The 18,685-nt window shown below is 41.0% G+C and overlaps 3 protein-coding genes across 10 annotated transcripts; 2 read left to right on the forward strand and 1 right to left on the reverse strand.

Annotated features, from left to right (window-relative positions):
* Positions 1-1,877: 1,877 nt before the first annotated feature.
* On the forward strand, positions 1,878-4,416 carry LOC143187955 (uncharacterized). 3 transcript variants are annotated; one of them, XM_076392045.1, is made up of 10 exons: positions 1,878-2,103; positions 2,313-2,457; positions 2,530-2,751; positions 2,803-2,893; positions 2,965-3,143; positions 3,212-3,467; positions 3,544-3,774; positions 3,832-3,912; positions 3,980-4,077; positions 4,178-4,416. In XM_076392045.1, exons 2-10 carry the CDS (start codon positions 2,356-2,358, stop codon positions 4,280-4,282), a joined length of 1,365 nt encoding a protein of 454 aa, XP_076248160.1. In that variant the 5' UTR covers positions 1,878-2,103; positions 2,313-2,355; the 3' UTR covers positions 4,283-4,416. The 3 variants fall into 3 exon arrangements, with proteins under 3 accessions (XP_076248160.1, XP_076248162.1, XP_076248161.1); XM_076392047.1 differs by having other exon boundaries at positions 1,879-2,103; positions 2,818-2,893; XM_076392046.1 differs by lacking the exon at positions 1,878-2,103 and having other exon boundaries at positions 2,170-2,457.
* Positions 4,417-5,698: 1,282 nt separating this feature from the next.
* LOC143187985 (twisted gastrulation protein homolog 1-A) lies at positions 5,699-9,094 on the reverse strand. Its single transcript, XM_076392050.1, has 4 exons — positions 8,957-9,094; positions 6,513-6,741; positions 6,228-6,434; positions 5,699-6,016 (listed from the first exon to the last, which is right to left on the reverse strand). The coding sequence occupies exons 2-4, from the start codon at positions 6,733-6,735 to the stop codon at positions 5,709-5,711; spliced, it is 738 nt and encodes a 245-aa protein (XP_076248165.1). The 5' UTR covers positions 6,736-6,741; positions 8,957-9,094; the 3' UTR covers positions 5,699-5,708.
* Positions 9,095-12,481: 3,387 nt separating this feature from the next.
* On the forward strand, positions 12,482-16,628 carry Nucb1 (Nucleobindin 1). Of its 6 annotated transcripts, XM_076392403.1 has the most exons (12): positions 12,482-12,658; positions 12,756-12,851; positions 13,638-13,764; positions 13,835-13,939; positions 14,022-14,243; positions 14,318-14,414; positions 14,489-14,565; positions 14,626-14,728; positions 14,794-14,974; positions 15,037-15,193; positions 15,639-15,680; positions 15,863-16,628. In XM_076392403.1, the coding sequence occupies exons 3-12, from the start codon at positions 13,642-13,644 to the stop codon at positions 16,361-16,363; spliced, it is 1,608 nt and encodes a 535-aa protein (XP_076248518.1). In that variant the 5' UTR covers positions 12,482-12,658; positions 12,756-12,851; positions 13,638-13,641; the 3' UTR covers positions 16,364-16,628. The 6 variants fall into 6 exon arrangements, with proteins under 6 accessions (XP_076248518.1, XP_076248519.1, XP_076248522.1 ...); XM_076392404.1 differs by having other exon boundaries at positions 12,482-12,851; XM_076392407.1 differs by lacking the exon at positions 12,756-12,851 and having other exon boundaries at positions 12,482-12,732.
* The last annotated feature ends 2,057 nt before the right edge of the window (positions 16,629-18,685 follow it).

Genomic DNA, 18,685 nt, shown 5'->3' on the forward strand with positions numbered 1-18,685 from the left:
GCAAGTGGCTATGGAGACTTTTACTCGGTCACTTTTACGAGAGTCGGGCGTTAGTGGGAAACGATTATCTTAGCGAAGGTAATTGCTTCCTGTATAAGAATAAATAGACAGATGACATTAGAGATATCAACTGTTGCATCGAATTGGAACCCAATTTTGTATCGCTCTGCTGAATATCGCGGTGGGATATGGGTAATTCTAGGGTTTGAAGTAATTTATTTTTCTGCATTTTCGTGTGCCAACTGCGCGTGTTCTGTGTTCTTCCTTTCGAAGAGGTAACAGCCGTGGCCAGTGGCGGTGAAATTGTGACAGTTTCGAAACCGTCGTGAATCGCGAAACTCTCATTTTTTAAGTTTGCTGGAACAGCTGCTCCTAAGGCTCCATCTCTCCCCATTCTCAGTCATCAGGTTCCTTCAAGATTGAAAAAGGAGCGAATTCGAAGCGCAGTTCCCTCATTTGCATTGCTGACTGGACCAATATCTCGCTTACTTTGACCGATTCACGAATTAAAATTAACAAGAGCACATAGAATTGAAATGTGCCGCTTTCCTCCTGTTGCCATCGCTTCCTGATTCTCCTCGCTCTATTTATACTTCATGATGTTTCCCAATAACATAGAAAGTATATGTAATAACGAACATCTATCACAAATCGTGTGATTGCAGAATTCGTGGACTTTTTGCGTCAGCGACTGTTTAATCGGAGAGTAAATATCTGTCCTCTATTGTAGTTTCGTTAAAGGTAAGTAAATAGTTAAAATACGAGAAAAAGTCTGGAAATCACAGACAATGCTGTTCCATGCGCGCGTTCGTATGGACTTTCTTTATTGTTTTCGTTATTCCCACACGAAGCACGTGTCGCGAGTGCCCCGTCTATCTGAACAGGGATACCGCAAAAGGGATATCCGAACGTAGGGTGGTAGCAGCAGAGAAAAAAGGTTGAAAAACACCACTATAAGGTTACACCAACTTTACCGTTAAGCTCCTCCCTTCTGTCTCTTACCACATCGGTCTCCCCACTTGTCTCTCACTCATCAGCTCTCTGTTCCTCGTTCGCGATCGCGTTTCCACTCCACGATTCTCTCCTTTCAATATTTCCCGCCTCTTTCCTTCTCTCCTACAACTTTCTCCTTCCCTCCTTCAGACTCTTGTTCTGTCTTTTTCTTCCTTATCAGTAGCTGCGTCACAGTACCACACTCAGGCCCCTTTCACCTCGACGAACCTCGTGTCTTCTTTCGATTTCTCAAAGAAACAAAGACACGACGTTTCGCTCTAACAGCGAAAAGATGAGCAATCAAATTTAAGCGTTCAAACGAGCACGTGATTGATATAGATCCAAAATTGCGGAGTGACTGAGGACTTTCTGTCCGTGCTAATTGTTTCCCTGATTTTACATTAATTGAGAGAAAGTCGAATTAAATATACAATGCAGGTAGAATGTACTTATACCAAATTAGAATTTCACTAATCCATACAATTCATATTGTATGTAAATGCGATGGTGATAAAAAGAGTAAAAGTAAAAAGTGACTGGAGAATGCACAGACTAGTTCAAGCTACAGATTCACTGAATATTTGAAAAAAATCATTTTGCTAGTCTCGTTTTTATCGATTTTTTTAATCGATATTAAATATTTTGAATAAAAATAGAAAATTAACTAGCATCGAATGTGGTGACAGGTATGCATATAAACATAGACAAGTACACACACACTGTGATATGAATTTAAAAAATTTTAGTACCATTGACTCCGTTCAGATGGTGCATATGGTTTATGCTACAAAATGGCGCGACTCAATTAGTCACAGAGTCTTCCTACGTTTGGAAGCCGAATACCGTTTCCAACACGTATATACAGATCAGTGGGCGGCATCTAGTCAAGATATTTCGTATTAAATGTCCTCGTAAAAGATTACAACCACAGATGAGCGCAACCGCGTACGCGGATTCATTTCGGTTCTTGCATCGTTGATTTCAAGTGGTGAGGTATGCACAAGCCGGGTTACGATGGTGCCGGTAAATGTGCTTGGACGCCGACGCGTCTGTGATTCCTCTTTCGCACGTTAATTGACCCCAGAGAATACACCAACAAAGATAAAACATGTTAGTGGCTGTTTTACAATACTTTTTATTAAAAAGTTCACTCTTTTAGAATGGAATAAATTATTTCAAGATGTTCTTGTTGCTACATTTATTCTTGTTTTCTGTCAGCTAATCGTTTTATGTTCACCATCTTCTATTATGTGTACAACTTCCTAAATTAATTTTAAATAACAGAAATGAGGGGTGTTAGTGTTTCGTTGTATCCATAGGTGACTAAATTTACTCCAAAATCCAAAATCTAAGAATGTTAATATGGCAGAAGGCGGAATAGAACCAAAGTCCAATGACAATCAAGTATCTAAACTTCAGTTGGAGGTAAATGAGTGTCTTGGCCATTGGCTCGTGTACTTACAGGTTTGTAACTCATATTTATCCTTTACCTTTAATATCGTGAAGGCAAGAAATATATGGTTATCTTTAAAATAGACGCTCAATGGCCTATGCACAGCTGGTACAAAGTTGGCTCAGTCTTTACAAACTCTTTTGTCTGCTCATGATACATTGGCACAATGCAGATTAACAGGACAGTGTCTTGCTGGATGGGAAGAGCTTACAAGAGCAACTTATATAGCAAGTAACACAGTGAAGAATCATATTATTTCAGCATTAAAAGACCACGATACCAGAGAACACGAAGGAGATAAACATGTATGTAACAATAGACATACTATACCTGATGTTATTTTATATTGTTTATAGCATTATCATTTTCAGGACATACTTAGAGATAATCTATTAACTTTCATTAATCTGCAATACCAGTTTTGTGTGGCTTGCTGCGAATGCCTAGGTAAGGAAAGAGGAGTTAATTTTGTGTCACCTATCTTTCCATTTATAATGCTTCGTAAATGGTTGCCATAGGTGGAATGGCAGAATGTTCTTGCTCTCAAAGTGGTACGGCAGAGTGTGATATTGCGTCTCTCCAGCAATGTTTTGAAAGATTATATAGTTCACCACCACCAGTATCATTATCATCAACGCAACAGTCAGTGCAAAATTGTCACAGGTCACCTTTACCATATCCTTTATTTCCTCTGCAGGTAAACTCGTATTTGAAGTAAATATTAATCATCATTGACGTTCTGCAAATGCTTCATTTTCTACACAGGTTCAGAGGAGGTGGTCTGAAACAGCAGCAGCAGAAATGTCAGGCGAAGTATTAGAGAATACAATGAGAAGATGGTCTATGCCGTGGGATTGTAGAAATATCACAGACTGGCCGCGGCAAGACGTAAGATCGCGTTTAAGAGTTCCTCATCAAGATAGAAGTAGGTCCACTACACCTGATACTATATGGAAAACATCTACCATGGCTAGTCAGGATGGTCTACAGGAGGCAATTCAGTTGCTATCTTGCAAGCCAGGTATGTATAAGAAGAGAGAATGCTATCTGTTACCATTATTTATTGCAAGAATAAATGTTATTTATTATCTACACAGGAGTTAGACCTTTAAATCAACTATCTGCTTACACCAATCAGCATATTCCGGGTGTTACTTTAACAACGTGCAATTTCGACTCGAGTTATGACTCAACCATTTGGCCAGGATCTCGTAAAGTAGGCTCTTCTCGGTGTTGGCCGCACGATTCTCATTCGAGTGATCATTCCGATCAGTCTGGACGCCGCGAGAGTGATCAAAGTGCGCACAGCGGAGAGCAAAGAGATTCAGGTACGATTTTAACTATCTTGTTTTAGTACTGTAATAAGTTAATTGTATTTTGTGTAGAGCAAAGTGGAGCCAGTGGTAGTCACGGAGACAGTAAAGATAGCATTCATTCGCATAGTGATCATAGAGATGTCGAGCATGGTAAGTGTGTACGTTAAACCTATTAAGGAGGATGATTGCCTATAATATTCTATCATTTTTCTATTAGGTACCGTAGATATACTGCCATCTCGTAAAAGTAGTTCTTCAACAGATTCCTGCATATCAGCCCATAGTCGTTCTGGTTCCGAGGGTGCTGGTGGTGGGGTAATATACGATTAGACTATATATTTATTATCATCGTAGAATATTAATTTAAGAGCTATCGTTACGTATTCATTGCTCATTACAACTTCGATCATTTCAGGAATGCGCAAGATCTCAATTGTATTCGATGTGGAGTGGTAGTGATTTACCCTTTATTAAACTACCGGAAAGCAGTGAAACACAGGATGAGCATCCGCCTGTATAAATACTTAGAATTTGCGGGCCAAAATTTATGCTTTCTTTTGAATCCAGTCGTCGTTTATAAACGGGAACGATCAAAATCGTTCATTAATTATATTTATAAGCGTGACACAATGACGCGCATTTATAGTGCGTTTATCCATTAAATGCATGTGATCGTTGAGAGACCGCGTGAAACGCGGCATTCGACGATCAGTATATCAAAGTAGAGTTGAATGAGTGTGTTTATATCATATTATGCGATATATCGGTACATAATCATTCGAAAAATGAAACGTACCACAGAATGAAGTTATTTATGAAAGTTCATTATAGCGTTCTTTTTTTAATTGTTTACACTAATTTAACGACGAACAATTACTCGATACCGATACCGTTTTCCCTCTCTAGTCCGTCAGTAATTTGCAGGGGAGAACAGTATATTGTTATTTCTATAATGAAATTGGAATCTCGGGTTTTATTCTTCGCTTCAATACCGTAAAATTTTAATGAAATTTCCAGTGTTAAGTGTCCGTACATACTAATGTTGTTATTTACATTTAACTGCATGGATTGGAAATTTCGGATATTCCTATTCAAATCCTTTGTATTGTCTCAATATTGTGCATTGGCATAATCAAGTACAGTATTAAACCATATCATATAAACTATAATTCCCTCCGACCTAACTATCCATATATACAACAGTAATGGTACATATCGTCCATGCTCCTCTAAACTGCGCGTTCTGACTATCCTTTCGACTTTGTTTAAATATATTCTCTGTTTTTCTTGGGGCATGCATTATTCACTGTTTGTGGTAGGAACAAGACGTTAGAGGAATACGGACAACGTTTACCATTTAAACCATATTCAAACGATAGTCGGCGGGCAAAGTATGCGTGTCAATTGGTCAAACCGATACATGTACAACTTCACTTATATGGCACAAAAAATAAAACGTTTGACACTATAAAACTACTTACATACATATGTAACAATTAAAAAGAACGAGCGATGACTTTTCAATCGCTACGACGTTAAAGTCATGCTGTAGTCAGTCAGTTTAAAAGACCTCTGCATCTGGCCGACACTTTACTGCGTCTTAATAAAATACCGACACGATATCACTATTTACGTCGAGCATCAATGGCTTTAAGCCACTTCGGACGTTATCAATTTAATTGCACCTCCTAACGAACAAAGCCCTTTTCAAGGCAGCTTGGTTCACCACTACTATCATCTACATTTCAACAAATCCTTGAACGAAACGTTTCCGTAACGCCTCGTTGAATCCACAAACTTCACGAGCGAGTACAAGTGTCGTAAGTTCGTAATTGATTCGATGAAAGTCTTGTCACCGGGAATTCACGCACGTTGGCGCAGCCATAATATACATATATCTCGTTTCGATAAGCGCAAACGTTGCCATAACGTCAAAACTGATGACATTAATCGATCTCGTCGTCTGCTAGATCATCTTCGTCCTGACCATAGTCATTATATTGGTCCTTCAGATCATCCTCTTCCTTATCCAGCGGACAGTGTATGCATCTCGACTCGTTGATACCATAATTGATGCAAGTGTCTCCTATGCATTCGCAGCAACCATCGTGGAACCATCTGTAACTGGTGGCACCCATGCTTTGGCAAGACGCCCGACACTTGTTCCAGGAGTTACACTGTGCCATGAAGGCAACGGTACAATTTACTGTCATTACGTTGGGCTTCAGCGGGTGCACCTCCTCCTCGGTGGTTTCTGCAAGAAGAGAGCCGAAATTCAGCCGAAGCTGCTAATACTTGATGAAGCTGTACACACAGGCGAGAGTCCGAAATTAAATGAGACTGCTAAAATTGCTACATACTATATACATCATGTAAGACTGTGTATACAAGTTTAGCAATGTTAGCAGTTTCAGCTGATTTTCAGACTCCAGCCATGGTGTATTCATAGAGATCGCGATACGCACGCATGTGGTACTTCATTTCCTTCTCGTGCTTCGGCGTGAACAGGGACATGTCGAAGTCCACCGGAAACGTGAAGGTGAGCCAGCGTTCGTGAGGATCAGGTTCAGCGGTCAACGCTTGAAAGAGGCCAGGCATTGGTTCGCTGAAATCCTCCACGTGAGATTTCTTGCTCAGCGGATTGTCCGTAATGTTTGGTTTGGGGCAGAGGTCTGGAAGCACCGAGACATAGGGCATTAGTCATGAAACTATTTTGGAGAAAATCTGGAGAGACTCTCCACGAGACTCACCTACGCATGAGCAACACTCGTCGTAGAGATAACTGAGGCAAGAGAAGCATTCCTTGCAGCAGGTACAGGTGACGAGATCACACTTGCAGCTCTGCGTTAACATGCACTTGCTCACGACGCTGGCGCAGATCGCTTCGTTGCAAGCCTCTGTGTACTTCCTCATCGCCGCCACAAGGAAGATTCCAATGATACTTGCGGCCAGTGTCCTGCTCCAACTCGTCATCGTGTTCTGAGGAAACAGATTTCTTTATTAGCCATACGTGATGCTTTCTGTTTGCACCTTATAGATTTGTGTCTGAGGCTGACCCTTGAACTTAGACCTCCAAGGGGAATTGGGCATAAATTAGTGTTAATTCTTGACAACAATGCGACGCTGCGAAGAAGCAAGAAGACACGTGTCTACGGAAGATCGTGAATCGCGTACATTCATTACGACCATGAAGCTCGATTAAGGGTATTAAGAATATTCATGAATGTGAGTCAGAATGTCGCTGACAGAGGAGCCTGATGAGAAGAACGAATTTTTAATTCCCTGTGCAAGTGATTATCACGTTATCGATATAACATCCCGATCTAACGCAGAAGTAACCACGAAGACGCAATGCACGCTAATTCGATGCAAAATGATTGCGCGCGCGTCGTAATTACAGCTTTCGAACGCGCCAATCAGCCAGCTATTTATATCCTGCATAATTACGTCCTACGACAGTTCGAATGTATTATTATTGGAAAGGAATTCCATTCCAATGACCCGTTATGCGCGTCGAACCGGGAAAAATTGCGTTCTGTTCGAACATTACCTCGCAAAAGCTATTACGAGCTCCTCTATTCGCTGTGTCAATACTTCACTTGGCGACTCTTGTTATCGTTAAACACAACGACGGTAATGCACTCGAAGAAACAGAATCTGCACACTACTGCGTCTTATGTTCCACGCAAAGAATTCGAAAATTTGAGTCGGCGCGTCTTCGCGCGACTTATCGCCGACACCTGTCCTGCGCAACTGAACTTTAGCCGACTAACAGGATCGAGGACTCCAGCCTGGTTTTTCACGCGGTGTCCTCACTTTAGGACTCGAGAGGTGCAGCCATAAACGAGTGCCGCACGGAGCGGTTTTACGATGACTCCTTTCAGGTAATTGTTGCCCATTCTCTTTGTCGCTTCTCGTTTAATCCTATACCACCCTTGGACTAAGCGCCATTTCATTAAATCTCTACTTTTCGCCCCCCTGAACCACTAAGTGAGTCAACCGACCTGGTTAGTGGATCTCAGTCGGTCGCAACAGGTGGATCTTTCGAGTTTCGCTTCGCCCCATATACTCTGAATTATTTTTCTCTAGTTTTCCCTAGGAAAAAAGAAAGTCGCGACAGTGTCTTTGCCCAGTCGAAATCACGTCGTTGCGATTCCGCAGGGAAGACTGCAATTTTTATTTCTTGGAGCAGCTAATTGGAATGCAGTGGATGTCCTATGCAACGAGGGAATCACGATGGAGGCGCCGCGTGCGTGCACGCACGCTCTCGCGTATTGAGACTACAAACGGAATGGTTTTAGAAAAATTCCAGTTGGATTGAAACGTAAACGGTCGTCATCGTCCAGGGACAGACGTGCTTACAGCCTCGCCTTGTTCTGGCCCGAGGCGATGGAATAGCTTCAATAACAAACGGCAATCGCCTTCGTGGTAGGCACCGTGGCGTCTACCTACGTTCGCCTCGCCATCGACAGAGCTTTCGAATCTTTTACTTCCCCCACCTGACTTCATCTGTCTTCTTTTTTCTTCTTTTTCAGTTCAGAAGAACATCTCGTCGAAACTGGCAGATGACTCAAGTGACTCAATACATTAACTGCGTGAGAGTTCGTGGAAAACAGTCTTTCACATTATTATCGACGAGCTTCTAATGGACGCAGTTTATCCAGAAACGCAACAGAGGTGGACCATCGCTTCGACTCATCCTCCTTTTGCTTCTTGGAAGCACTAGAAAAGGAGGACTTGATCAATCGTGAAATGGCTGACCATAAGCGCGTGCTCGCGGACAAGATAAATGTTTCTCGAGAAACCGATATCGCCTGGGAACGGAGCAACAGAGAGAGTGTGTGTGTTACGAAATGCATGGATGGATCTCCTTCAGTGTCGAAACTTCGACATGTTTCAAACACTAGTAGAGGAAAATGTTTCACAAATCATGAAGGACATAGAAAATCCAGTACAACCTAACTTAGACAGCGTCACAGCGAAGAGAAAGAAGCTTTCTATTTATAGCCCATTACAGTCTATTGTTGGTCGATTGTGGCAAGAATGGAAACATTGAAAGCACAATTGCGAATAAATTGGTGAGGAGGATCGGTCCCCTTGATGGACTAGTTCGACGAGACCAGATACCCAGCTTCAAAGTAGCAATCTCCAGTTCTCGCTTGAAATAAGGCGAGGAAGGTTCCTCGATATTTACCTGGCAGTCTTGCGACGTGTATCCAGCAAGCGAGCGGCGCGGCGGATAGAGCGGTAAACCTATGCGCGGGCAACTATTTTAAGAGCGCGCAACCGGTTGGCGTTGCGACTGTTACGAGACATATTTCCTCCGCAAGCTGTATCCTTCGTGTAGCTGCAAGTTTCGCGACAGAGATTCCTGCCTCTTCTCTTCGAAAAGTACTCCCTGTCCACGTTCTCACGGGGGAGCGCCAACGTCAACGTCACTCGTCCAGGACACAGTATCCTTCAGCCACGGTACCCACTGACGAACTCGATCGCGCTAGCGAACACTTTCTCGGTGCATCGATCGTCTTCTGGGCGTTCCTTGCGTCGCGCTCGGACCGGTTCGCGAAATTCCAATCCCAGAGTGGACGAGAGGATGGCGCGAGGCGAGAGATCGGCGGCACACTGGTCGCGAGGTCGACTCGAGCGACGAAGGAGAGGAAAAGGTATCCTCTGGAAGTCGACGACAGGGACAGATCTGTGACGGGTGCGACGAATCGAAGAGCGGCTCTCATTGGACTGAATTAAGAAAAGACGTGGACCGAGAGAAACGGAGAAGCGGAAAGGGAAAGAGGTGAAGCAGGAGGAGGAAGAGAAGGAGGAGGAGGAAAAGGAGGTGTTGGCCTTGGTAGCCAAGCGAGCCCGTGGTGGTGGTGGTGGTGGTGGTGGTTCTGCTGCTGCAGCCGTTGTTACCGTAAGTCGTTACCGAACACGGTGGTGGTGGTGGTTGTTGATAGCAAGATGGTGGTGGAAAAAGAGAAGAGAGCGAGTCCACTCGCAGTCTGCTAGACTCCGAGCTACCAACCGCGCGAGACTGGTTTTCAATTTTTTCCAATCTTTTTGTTTTACCTGTACCGCTGCCTTTTCACCTTCTGGATCCTTCTTTCTTTCTCTTGCTTCCTGATTTATAATCGTTTCTTTAGTTTCATAGCTCCTCCACTGTCTTTCTCCTTCTTCTTCTTTTCTTCTTCTGCAGTATATGAGTAGAGGTTCATCCTTACCGCGAAGATCAAACTAACGCACGAGTTCAGTGCGTTATCTTCATCGATGGTGTCGGTGATCCAGGAGCGAGGATATCGCAAGCATCTTAGTGCAAAAACGTTTGGGCAGGGAGGAAGCACGCTGAAATTCATTCAGACTGTCCTTCAAATCTCTTTCATGGCAACGACTCTTTCGAGAAAGCAATTGCTTGTTCTCTGCCCGAGATCTTCCATAGATATCCTAAACGCTCGTTTACAGCTCCGGTTACGCTGACGATTTCACGCTTTTCTACGCTCTTGAAGAGCCTCGGATCGGGAATGGTTTATTTGAATTTCTTCCGTAATGATCTCTGCTTTCCATCACGCAACTGTTGCCTCGGTTTAGAATCCATGACGCTTCTCGTACAGATTATCTTTTCAATTCATCTATTAACTTTTAAGAACTCTTTAGAATACTTTAAAACAGTATGCCAAGAACGTCAACCAATTTCCAAAACCTGTTCACATGTATGACTATTAATACAATACATTTAATAGAGTAATAAGACTCTAATCACCATAAAGTACAAAGTATACAGTGGTTTCCTCGAACCAAAAGAATGCTCTTCTCTTCACAAGTGATCGAGAGAAGGGAACTGACACTTGCGAGGAAATATGAAAACACGGTGCATTGAGACGAAACGAAACCTGCCAGTGATCGAGATTCGTGTCATGGCGAACGATCGAGCCAAGGCGAAGCTTTCGAATCGGAAAACGGGCCGCGTCTGTCCAGCACGATCGAAAGGAGAGTGATCATCTATCGGGCCGATTCGAGGAAGGATTCAAACCAGTACGCGCGGCTGCCTTTGCCAACGATCTCTACCGCGAAGCGCGAGACGCGACTAGCACGAGTCCGTCCGTCGTGCAACCTCTCATTTCCCTCCTACTGTAATCAGCGGCATTTAAGCCTGAATTTCGAGCGTTTAAGCATTTAGCTGCTTCCGTTATATCCCGACGTATACCGAGAATTTTTTCGTACACTCGGACAACGGCTCCCTGGAACCCGTTTCCCAGCAGCCTTCTCTCGCTGTAACGTACACATTGTACACAGATTACTGGGAATTTTCGCCAGCTTTCCGCGTGCAAGGGGAGAGACATCAACGCCCACGCAAGACAGAAGTGCAAGGGAGAACAAATAAGGTTCACGTGGAACTAGTTCATCCTGTTCGACGGGGCGAAATAATTGACTGCGCATAGGAGAGAAAAGAGAGAAGCGAAGTTTGAAAAGGTCTAGCGATGAGTAAGAGATCGAGTTGCTTCCGTGGTGTGCACACGTGACTCTGCAGTCCTGGGGGAGACGTTACCTAAGGCGAAAGGGGGACAAAGTCGAAAAGACAAAGGGGGCGAACGAAGGAGGGAGGAGTAAGTCAGGTATACGAAGGTCGTTAGATCCAAGAAAAATTAGCCGTTTGTCGGAGTGTTCCGTCCAAAGATGGGTCAATCAGATACGAAAAACACTTGTCGGGGCGGGCATTGTCCCAGGGTAACAGGTCTACGAGGGATCGTAGACACAGGTATACTTTCGTCCTAATGACCGTTCGAGGAATTCAAAGGTTCACGGGTTCTCGAGTGTTCGCTGGGGTGGCCGCGATCGTTCACGAGCCATCCTCTGCCATTTTCCTCTTGAAAGCCGCGCGCGAGACCACGATTACGCGTCACGGTATTTCCGGACCACTGGCTTTCTCCCATGCGCCTTTTCGTTTATCTTCTGCGCCCTCTCGAGTAAAGTAAATCTTCCCTTTCGACATTGTCCAATAAATTATGTCTTAGAGGCGTCTTACCGCGAGCAATTTTCCTTTCTATTGCTAAATGAGGATGTAATATTCACGCAAGCTTTTCTATGCTTTCAATAAAACGATTAATCCTGTACTTGAGAGTCAGACTAACTCCAGTCAGTTTTTTTTCAAATTATGTTTTTTATAGGATTCTACTGGTTTCTCCTTCGTTTTTTTTTTAGAATAACAGGAATTTAGTTAAGTTACGTTATAGGTGAGAGAAATTTAATAGTATGTATAAATTACTTCAAATACTATGTTATGAAATTAGTACGTAACTACATTTGGTATTCAACTCTCCTGAAAAATAACAAAAAAGGACTTGAATTACGTTGGCGCTTGGGTATAGAATTATTCTCAATCTTTAGCTTGCACTTTGCGCAGTACGATTGCGAAGAGAGCAAGTTTCTTTTACTCTATGGTAGTTTACATCGATTAAAGGTGTGGTCATAGGCTTGGTTCCATATACACTCTACTCTGTGAGCGTGAATTCGATCCTTTCACTATCTGCGTAGACTTCCATTTCTAAACTTATTAATTCACGTATACCTAGTGCTCCACCATCAATTAAACAGGTATTCTCTCTCTCCCTGCACAATTTAGAACCCATACTTCACCGATAAAAGCGGGAAATTCGACGCGACTGAGACACGTCTTGCGCCATCTAGTACAAAAATGGCGTAAGTTCTGTAACGCAACATCCAGTCGAGTACAAACGAAATGACGACGAGTAGCTGAGACAGAATATCGTGAATAAATCAGTACCAATCAGTACTGACCGGTACTGATCAGTACCACCGCTCCACGTATTGCTTCCCTTGCATTTTCTAAATTTTTATTGCGGTCTTGACGTCACTCCATATCAATCTCGGACATACGTTAGTGGTTAGTTCCGACAGTACGACGAGTGGGGAAAACCCGTGGATCTTTTATTGTCCAACAAAAATTCTGTTCCCGAGGTACACGTCATTATTCATTTCAGAAACAAACGTCGTAGCCGCGTGTTACAGTCTCTGCTCGTTCGTCGTGAATACATCGTCACCGAAACGTTTCCACAGACTATTTTTACTTCCTTCTGGTGCGTATTCCTGTACTTTCACTTTACTATTTTGCGCGCGACTGATCATCAATCGTGTAAGTTTATTGAATACGATTACGATTACTTACTCGTGCATGAAGGTCTACTTTCATTGGTTAGATTTTAAGTGAGAATAGCGAGCCGTCTGTTGTAAATCGAGTGAAAATTCACACATCTCTACTACTTTCACCGCAGTAATTGAAATAACGGTAAACCTGATATTAAACCAAGAATTCTTTGTATGTGTATTTTTTTGTACGTGACCTCATTCGATTTGTTCGACTTTAAATTCCTCGATACCCTTTTTAATCATTGGATTATTAATATTTTTCATGGGGAAACATTGTCGCATTTCTCTACGTATAATTATTGCATGAAGTTTCACTCCACATGTTTCTGCATCGTTTTGTCAGCTGTTGAAATTATTGACGCGCATTCGATAGTATGTTTAAAACGCATATACTCCTCGACGAGATTTCTCGTAATAATTTTGGCGGTATAGAACATCTGTTTCTTTTTAGTAGAACATCTGTTCTCATTTCCGTCTTTATTAGTACTCTTATCGATATTTTTGACGGGAATACAATCAATGAAAAATAGGGAACAGTAATAAGATAAGATCACTTTCATGAGATCATTGGATTGAGATAAATGGATTATAGTGGTGAAATATAATTCTTACATACCAATTTTATATTTCTTTATTTGATTCTTACATATTTATTCAAGATTGTTACAAGAGCATGTGGATATTTATTTGCACAACTGTGTAACTCTTTGTTGCAGAATTATGCAGTACTTCCTACTATTTGCATTAATAAGTGCGGCAGTGCAATTATGCGTTGCACCACCTGTCAACTCGAAGGCTAAGGATGGAGAACACGAAAATGAAATTGAAGATGTGGATGAAGGGGTATGATTTTGAAGAAAAGAAAGAAGTTTTCATTTTATTAACGAAACTTACAGCATGTAATTTTAAATAGGCAGACATGGAGTACCGTAGGTACCTAATGGAAGTGGTTCAACTATTGGAAAGCGATCCAGATTTCCGTGAAAAATTGGAGAAAGCCAACGAAGCAGATATACGTGTAAGTTATGGCAAGGAGGGTCTCTTGATTCTCAAACATAAACTTCGGTTTTATATTTATTCACAAATGATTATTTTGCTAGACAGGGAAAATAGCAGAAGAACTACAGTTTGTTAATCATAATGTCAGGTCAAGGTTGGATGAAATAAAGCGAGAAGAATTAGAAAGATTGAGACATCTTGCAACAAAGGAGAATGAATTAAAAAATGATTTAGACATTGATCACTTAAAGATTCCTGAACATCTCGACCACACAAATACGCGGACATTTGAAATACAAGATCTTAAAAAGTTAATTGCAAAGGTAGGCAAAGGGTCTTAGCAAACAAATTCACGGTCAATAAATAAAAGTAATTTTTTGATTATTGTTTAATATAGACTACAAAAGATTTAGCAGAAACTGATAGAAAACGACGAGAACAATTCAAACAGCATGAAATGGAAAAGAAATATGAAGAACAAGAAAAATTAAGAAGTAAGAAATTACATGTAAATCCATATTTCTTCAGATTACAGTAGATTTATAACACTCTGTTTTCCATATCATAGAAATGAATGAAGAAGAAAAGAAAAAATATGAACAAGAATTAGAGGCATTGAAAGAAAAACAGAAACATCATGAACCTGTAAGTTACAGGATACATTTTATTTATATTCATTAAATTAATGCATTTTTGGGTTTTTAGGTACATCATCCAGGTAGCAAGCAGCAATTAGAGGAAGTATGGGAAAAACAAGATCATATGGAAGCTGAAGATTTTAATCCTAGAACATTTTTTTTCTTACATGGTAAATTAAATTACTATTTGATATATTTTATAACATTAAATAGTATAGAGCAACAAATATTTTAGATATCGATGGTAACGGAGTATGGGATCAAGATGAAGTCAAAACGCTTTTTTTGAAAGAATTAGATAAACTTTATGCCCAAGGAATGCCACAAGATGATTTGACGAAACGTGCTGAAGAGATGGAAAGGATGAGAGAGCATGTATTTAATGAGGCTGATCTCAATAAAGATGGATTGATTAGGTGTGTATTTATCATCATTATACATTGTAGATAATCTTCATTATTTTATGATATTATTTTAGCTATGAAGAATTTTTAGAGCAAACGAAAAAGCCAGACTTTCAACGAGATGAAGGTTGGCAGAGTTTAGATGAACAACAGATTTATACTCAGGAAGAATTTGAGGCTTTTGAAAGGCACAAGCAAGAGGAAATACAAAAACTGATTGCAAAAGGAATGGTAAGTATTGTAATTTAGCTAAAATTAAAAGGAGATTATTTTTCATCAGTAAAAATATTTACTGATTATATATACTTAGTGAATATTGATTGTCTTTGATCCCCTGAATGCTTTAGTACACAGTTCATAAGTAGCATGTTTAACACTAACAATAACCTGCAATTTGAACAGTTAGTACGTGAAGTGTAGTGAAAATGTTAATTGCTATTAGTTATGACACCCATCTTTTGCCCAGTTTACGTATTTAACAATTACAATTTGACTTTATTATTTCTAACAGCATAGTATTCTCGTGTTTATTTTGTTCATAGATAGAAATGTCGTAGGTTAGTATGTTGTTGGTAATTAGTCTTTATTTATTTTATTCGTTCCGTAAGATGTGCTGTTTGTATTGTTTTTGTAATTGACAATAATTAGCTTGTGCACTTTTTGTTGCTGTTGTTAGCTACCACCCCCGCCAGGTAATATACCTGCACAGCACGAGGCGGTAAGTAATTGTAATGTTTCAAATCGTATTTTATTCAGAATCTACTTGTAAACATCTGTACGCATCATTTTTAAGCCTTCAAAGAGTTTCTTATTATATTTTTAGCGTGTTTGACTTTTTTTAAAAAGCATATTTCCAAGAATTAAGAAACCTATGGTATAAACTTTTTTAATACTTTGCAGTTCCCACAATACGCACACACAGCGGTTCCTCCTCAACAATACGTCGACCCAAGAGGTCCAAATCAGAATCTTGGAAATCATCATCAACAATTCCAAGACCAAGATCATCCACAGCAGTACGTACAACAACCGCAAGTTATGGTTCCCCAGCAGCAGCATCCGTCAGTCCCAGTCCAACCAGTTCATGGACAAATGCCTCAACAACATTACCAACAGCAACAATTCCATGGTCAAGTTCCACCTAATCAGCAATATCAGCAGGTGCAAATGCCGCAGCAGCAAGGTCAACTTCCAGTACAACAACAAGGGCAAATTCCCCTTCAGGGACAAGTTCCACTTCAACATAATCAAGCACAAGCTCCTGTTCAGCAACAAAATGTCGTGAATCAAGTACCACAGACAGCTCACAATAACGCTGTGCCACAACAAAATAGTCCAAGTCAGTCAAACCCATCTCCTGCACAAGCTTCTGTGCAGCAACCTTCAGTGAATAGTCATTAAGACGTCATTTCCGGTCTTCTGTCTGAGATTACCAACAAATTGATTGAAAATTACCGAATGAAATTTTGCTAAACTATGTCTTCGATGTTCATGAAACTTCGCTTCGTAATATATTTCATATCTGTTTCCATGTTTTGCTATAAAACGATTTCAGTATTTTCGTATAGACATCTACAAACAGTTTTTATTACTGCGTTTATCACTCGAAGCCAGTTAATTTATTTATCATGAAATTGAAATAAAACCCTATTTCCAAGAATAGAAATGATCTCTCTTGATACCTTCTCTTCCTAACGATTCTTCATCCTTCTGTACGACTATAAGAGGCCATTACGTTTCGCAGAAAATATGACATATGTGGGGGAGGATGTTATATCGAACGACTGAGTAAAACAGATCATGTTTAATTTCTCATATTTATTATTGCATACTGTTTATGTTAGTATATTACTTAGGTATACGTGCCAAATAGCAACTTAAATGTATGATTGCGTGATTCATCTGTTTGTTTCACCCGTCAAGCACGGATAGGTAGGTAGGTATGTAGGTAATGTAACGCTTACTCCACTATATATAGGGTGTATTTATAATTATAGCATATGTCGGTAGAACGTCATCTTACATGCTAATCGGTAATAAATAAAAGAGGAATTTTTAATGGGTGGTAGGGTTTTTCTTTGCATCCGTGACTAAAAATAAACTATTCTCTTGAAAGCCTCGTAATAACCGAGGTTGTCGGAAGTTAACGGAAAACAAACGTCGTTTCGCAATTCGTCACGGGTACATTACACATATCTTGAGTGTCTCTGGTAAAGGACACGCGCGCAGTTATTCGCATATGGGTTGCCGATTTAATCAATTCTCGACTATCTACTTAAAAAAAAAAAAAGAAATACTTCGTGTAACGTAAATAAAAACAATAATAATTCTATAAAGCATCGCTATCTCCAACGAAACTGTGCTTGTCGACGTCCTTGGACAACGAGCGTCTTTCACTAGACCGCAATGCATTTCGAACGACTCGATCGAGATATTGAAAACGGAACGAAGACAGGTTAGACGCTCGTTGTGCTCCGCAGGATCACGTGATCGAGGCTGACAGAGGATAACCAAAAATTCGCAGGTAAAGAATTGATACTAAATTAGCTACGATCAGCATCGATCGCGAAAGCGTGACGTCGCCTATTCCGATTTTGCTCCTAATTATCCTGAGGCACTAGTCGGAGAGGCTACATGTATACGCTTTTACAACAGTATTCGCAGCGCTTGGAAAAATATTTGTCGTCGTACCAAAACAAGAGCGCTCTTTCGTCTCTAGTTACACGCGACTAATGCCTCCCTCTCAGTACGCGATAGCGGCTAATTCAGAAACGGAACAGAAGCCTCGGTTCTTAAACTATGTAAAATATTTTCACGATCGGACAAATAAATATATTACAGGTTATGATAATAAAGATGAACTTTGCCGTATAATTAATGCTGTATTCTCTCTATTTACAGTGAACGCGCGGTTGTACCTGTCTGTCACATAGCATATTATGTGTTCACCTTTAGTGTATTTTTGTTTCTGAAATGTGTTCTTTCCTCTCTTCGCTTTCTCCCCAGTTCTTTCGCTCTAATACGCTCCATTCCCTTACCATACCATTACAATACAGGTAACAGATGTCATTCGCTCAAGATTACCGAGTTTCAATTTTCATTTCCATAACGAAAGAGTAGAGAATCTGTCGAAAGAAATCCTGACACTGAGCGATCAAAAACGTTTCCCCTGTTTTGTAAGATGGTCATTCATTTTTCTCTGAAACCTTTCCCCCTTCTATTTCTTAACCCCTTTCTTGTGCGTGGAGATACGCGTCGCGTGTGTGTACGTGGTGTGGTATATTACGTGTGACTGTGATGTTGGGCCGAGTGCGTGTGTGTGTCGGATATCGGCTCGCGGCCGTGTGTATACGATTAAATAATCAGGTTCAGAAGAATGTGCGGTTCTATTGCTCGACTAATAGAGTTCCTGTAAATTAGGATGCCATCTAGAGTTTATTTTCGAACACTCGGTCGTTACCGCAGTAGAGAAACAAAGAGCGGCCGAATCAGACACGAGTTTACCCTTCTGTTTATATGTGGGACGTGTCCTTTTTTCGCAAACGCGACGTCTCTCTATCTTTGGCAAGCACCGTGACGCGTTACACATCCTGCAAACTATTTAGTCGTAAATCGCGGATACACGGGACTACTACGGTTCGTTTATCGCTTTTATTCGTACAGTTTGCTGGCATTTCCCTTCGGTATATTCTTTCGTTTCCCTTCGTGTGTAGAAGTGTGGCG

The sequence above is a fragment of the Calliopsis andreniformis genome, chromosome 2 (genome assembly GCF_051401765.1).
Source record: "Calliopsis andreniformis isolate RMS-2024a chromosome 2, iyCalAndr_principal, whole genome shotgun sequence".
NCBI classification, from domain to species: Eukaryota; Metazoa; Arthropoda; class Insecta; order Hymenoptera; family Andrenidae; genus Calliopsis; species Calliopsis andreniformis.

Coding starts and splice junctions, on each gene's coding strand:
- LOC143187955 (XM_076392045.1), top strand. CDS start 2,356: ATGGCAGAAGGCGGAATAGAACCAAAGTCCAATGACAATCAAGTATCT. Junction 3,468..3,543: donor GTTGCTATCTTGCAAGCCAG/GTATGTATAAGA, acceptor TTATCTACACAG/GAGTTAGACCTTTAAATCAA. Junction 4,078..4,177: donor CCGAGGGTGCTGGTGGTGGG/GTAATATACGAT, acceptor CGATCATTTCAG/GAATGCGCAAGATCTCAATT.
- LOC143187985 (XM_076392050.1), bottom strand. CDS start 6,735: ATGACGAGTTGGAGCAGGACACTGGCCGCAAGTATCATTGGAATCTTC. Junction 6,435..6,512: donor CGAGTGTTGCTCATGCGTAG/GTGAGTCTCGTG, acceptor CGGTGCTTCCAG/ACCTCTGCCCCAAACCAAAC. Junction 6,017..6,227: donor GGAAATGAAGTACCACATGC/GTGCGTATCGCG, acceptor CTCTTCTTGCAG/AAACCACCGAGGAGGAGGTG.
- Nucb1 (XM_076392404.1), top strand. CDS start 13,642: ATGCAGTACTTCCTACTATTTGCATTAATAAGTGCGGCAGTGCAATTA. Junction 13,765..13,834: donor TTGAAGATGTGGATGAAGGG/GTATGATTTTGA, acceptor AATTTTAAATAG/GCAGACATGGAGTACCGTAG. Junction 14,244..14,317: donor TTAAAAAGTTAATTGCAAAG/GTAGGCAAAGGG, acceptor TGTTTAATATAG/ACTACAAAAGATTTAGCAGA.